At 46.6% G+C, this 4,001-nt stretch overlaps 1 protein-coding gene and 1 long non-coding RNA gene across 3 annotated transcripts in view; one reads left to right on the forward strand and one right to left on the reverse strand.

The window, feature by feature from the left end:
* The window catches only part of AFG2A (AFG2 AAA ATPase homolog A), a 156,317-nt gene extending 153,471 nt beyond the window's left edge, over nt 1-2,846 (reverse strand). The window contains exons 1-2 of one of the 2 annotated variants that reach the window (XM_081876734.1): nt 2,612-2,846; nt 1,453-1,574 (exon numbers count right to left, since the gene is read on the reverse strand). In XM_081876734.1, the coding sequence (XP_081732860.1) occupies nt 1,453-1,574; nt 2,612-2,747 (258 nt within the window). In that variant the 5' untranslated portion in view covers nt 2,748-2,846. Of the gene's footprint in view, nt 1-1,452; nt 1,578-2,611 lie in introns of both variants that reach the window. The other variant, XM_081876733.1, reaches the window with a different exon arrangement.
* LOC309350509 overlaps nt 1-4,001 on the forward strand; it is a 148,478-nt gene that overhangs the window by 79,891 nt on the left and 64,586 nt on the right. The window lies entirely within an intron of this gene.

Consider the following 4,001-nt stretch of genomic DNA (forward strand, 5'->3'; position numbering starts at 1 on the left):
TGCAGTTCACCAGAAAGGCCACAACACTTCAAAGAAATTGCTTCAGAGACTTGAGTTCTATCATCTCTTCCCTTCCTTCCTTCCTTCTCCTCCCTGTACCATCACTTTCCACAAGCTCCAGGAAATCATAGTACTGGAGATAATAGCATAGCCTTTATTGCCTCTAGTACAGGAAAGGGCAGGATCTATTGACAAATCTCTGGTAATTTGCAATAGGCTCCTATTTGTTTAACAACAAATTCCGTGTCAATTGGTAGAACTGGCACTACTACACGTGCCACATAATGCTTGATCCACGTTTGTGAGAATTCGGTCGTTTAGTGTGGCAGTACCTCAACTTTAGGGATGTGGGTGGCGCTGTGGGTTAAACCACACAGCCTAGGGCTTGCCGATAAGAAGGTCAGCAGTTCAAATCCCCGCAACGGGGTGAGCTCCCGTTGCTCGGTCCCTGCTCCTGCCAACCTAGCAGTTCGAAAGCACGTCAAAGTGCAAGTAGATAAATAGGTACTGCTCCAGCGGGAAGGTAAACGGCGTTTCCGTGTGCTGCTCTGGTTCGCCAGAGGCGGCTCAGTCATGCTGGCCACATGACCCGGAAGCTGTACGCCAGCTCCCTCAGCCAATAAAGCGAGATGAGCACCGCATCCCCAGAGTCGGTCACAACTGTACCTAAAGGTCAGGGGTCCCTTTACCTTTACCTCAACTTTGGAATTCCCTGCCTATTGAGATCAAGCAGGTGCCTTCAATTTACCCTTTTCAGTGCCTTCTAAAAACATTCTTCTTTAGACTAGTGTACCCAGAAGGTTGAGGTCATTTTAATCTGTTGTAGTATTTTAGCTTCTGTAGGTTTGAAAGTAGGGCTGCAAACATTTTTATTTTATTATATTGCCTTATCTTTTTGTAAACTGCTTTGAGGTTGTTGTTTTTAATAATCTAGCAATGTATAGATTATATGAAATAAATGAATCACAGCAGTGACTGGTCTACTGTAATCTGCTCTTTGTGGGGTTTCCCTGGGAATTGTTCTGGAACCTGCAGTGGTGCAGAATGCTGCAGCGAGGTTTGTTTGTTTGTTTGAATTTATACACCGATTGTAAATAACAACAACCCTCAAAGTGGTTTACAAAAGTTAAAACAGTAAAATCAAGCTGACTTCGAAGCTCACTTAGCTCAGCCCATGGAAATGAAGTTCAACAACATCTGGAGGGCGAAAAGTTGCCCACACCTAGAGAACATCATAAGTTCTGAGGGACTGATCACTTGCTGAAAAGCATCAAACCCCAATATCAGAAATTTCTTTCTCAACATAAAGCTTAGAAATCAGCCAAGCCTTCTCCCAGGAAATCCCAAGGAAGGGTTCAACGCGTGTTTGAATTGCTTCCCACCGATTTAGCATAATCATTCTTCCACCATCACCACCGCATCCCAACAATTCAACATGAAAAGAATCATCACCTCTTGTTTTCCATTTTTACTGGTGAGCAACACTGGTCGGCCTATGCATATATTTGCCAGTTTCATGTTGTTGAGGGCCAGCTGCACAAGAGATCTTCTGTAACTTTTGGGGACTTTGTCGTCTGCTAAAATTAAAGAAGAAACAATGTGTGCCGTGATTTATCATTTGCTCAAGCAACAATTTCTAGCCATGGAAAATCTATTTTCCCCTCCGCCCAAAGAAAAACATTTTGAGTAACAGACTAAGTTGTCACAGAAATTATTGTGTCTAATTTTGTATCAAATGTTGTTTACACTATTGGACCTCACAATCACCCATAACAGACTATGAAAGTGCAAAAATGTTTGTTTATGCAAATAATCAATATCTAAAGCAAGCAACCAGAAAAACTCTAAGACACCATCCTAAAAATTTCTGTGCTGGATACATGTTCAGATTTTGCTACAGATATTTGTTTTAAATAGACCTTGGCTATGTTTGTATGAACACATGCAGTATAGCCTTGAGAATCTTAGAGGAAAGGAAATCAATCTGGGAAAATAAATAAGCAACCTGCCTCTCCCTCACTTGTTTCCTGTGAACCACTTTACAGAATTGAGACTTTACAGGTCATAACGGGTAGGAATGTGGATTTTTCCTGCACACACATCTGACACACACCAAAGGGGGGAAGGGAGTGTTTTCAAGATACCAATGAAGAAAGACGCCTGCGTGTTAAACACATTTGCAATCACCCTATAAACTCGTGTTGGAGGCAACACAAAACTCAAGTTGCTCTTTGGAGTTCCTCTTTGGGAACTATAGAGCGGCATAGGAATTTACAACTCACTCAACTTAAATGATGGAAGTTCTGCATCCCCATTAAAGAAAAGGAGGATCGAGGACAAAACTGCAAGACAGAGGGAAAGTGTGGCATAGCTACGAAAGCACTGAACTTAGACGGGGTGGGTGGGCGCCCAAGATTCATTTGCATGGAGCTCAGCGAGTGATCGTGGGCCAGTCCCACTTTCCCAGGGTGGCTGTGAGCAGGAGCGGGGAGGGGCATCGAGGGTGCAAGCAAACCACGCTCGCTTGGCTAACCGTAGTTGTTTTAAACAAGCTCCACATGCGGGACTCCGGTTCCAGCTGAGTCGCTTAGCTCAGGGCTGCCAGCCTTACCTTTGCTCAGGAACTCTGCAGCAGCCAAGCTCAGCCTGCCGGGAGCCTCGGGAGCCGCCTGTCGCAGGGCAAGCGGAGAAGCGGCGTCCGGGTGGGGAGGCCGCCCCTTGCTTTTCCTCCTGCAGGAGGAGGACATGGCACCGGGCAGGAGGGGAGCACGCGGGAGGCGGCGCAACGGAGCCGGAGATGCTTCTCTCCGGAGGAAGGCGGGCGCCGCCCAAAGAGGAGCGCTGCGGCCGAGCGGCGTCCCGCGCAACCTCCCACTTCCGGACCCGATCGCGAGCCTTGGTCTCCTCCATAGGCGGGGCAGGGATGGTTGGAAGCACATAGGAGCCAATGGTAAAAGCGAAACAATAAGGGTCCCTTTCCCCGAGACGCTTTGAAACAAAAATATAAAAAATAAATAAATGTGTGGCTGTTGTTTTTTTTAAAAAAGAAAGTTAGTGCCAGGGATGTGCACACCTTTTAAGATGCGCAAATGGGACTCTTTTAGGGAACTATTGAGTTGAATCCTCTCAGCGCCGCCCCTCGACTCCGCCTCAGAGGAAAGCTACCTTGCATCTCAGAGAATTACAGAAATCCTGCACAGCCCAACTACAACAAAAACCCACCCACAGCACAGGACTCAATATGGCTAATCTGACCCAACAATACCCCCCCATCCCACGCAATCAAATCTCACTGCCACCGGCGTAGCAACACTCGCTGACGCCTGGGGCGCCCAAAGTGGTTTGAGCTTTTTTTCTACGAGCGAAGAGATTGTCCCTCTATCGCTGCAACTCTGACCGCTTTGTCAACCGAGTTCGATGGCATGCCGGAATTGTCATTCGGAACTGCTTTGGGACTAAAGAGACCCGACTCTTGAGCCACGTCCCCTAAGAGGAAGGTAAGGCTCCCACGCCGCAGCTGCGACCAACACTTGCGGCCTCCAACTGAATTTGGCTTTTCGCTTTGATTTAAAGCGGCGCTGTTGTTTTTAGCCAGCGATCAACGAACTAGAAAGCAAGTCCCGTTAAACTTCACTTTTAAGTCAAACACGCGTAGCGTTAAACTGATAGCTGTGGTGAAGCGCAATTCTGTGCCTAACTCGGAAGTTCAATAGGGCTTATTGCCAGTTAGGTATGCATATAATTGCACTCTTTTAATGTGTCCGCTTAAAATAAGTCCCATCGGTTTCAGGGTAAGAGCGTGCAGGACAGCCGCTTTAGAGTGGTTTCATCTCCACCTTCATCGCTGCACTGCTATTCTCACGTTACTTCGCCACTGCGGTAACCGCAGTTAACATCATCCATCACTCTCACTTGTAAGAGCAGATGCAATCAATTAAATAACTAAATAAAGTTTAACATCATCCATCCATCTCTCGCTCTCGCTCTCTTTTTAACTGCAG

Source organism: Podarcis erhardii, assembly GCF_964252035.2.
Source record: "Podarcis erhardii genome assembly, chromosome: 9".
Lineage (NCBI taxonomy): Eukaryota > Metazoa > Chordata > Lepidosauria > Squamata > Lacertidae > Podarcis > Podarcis erhardii.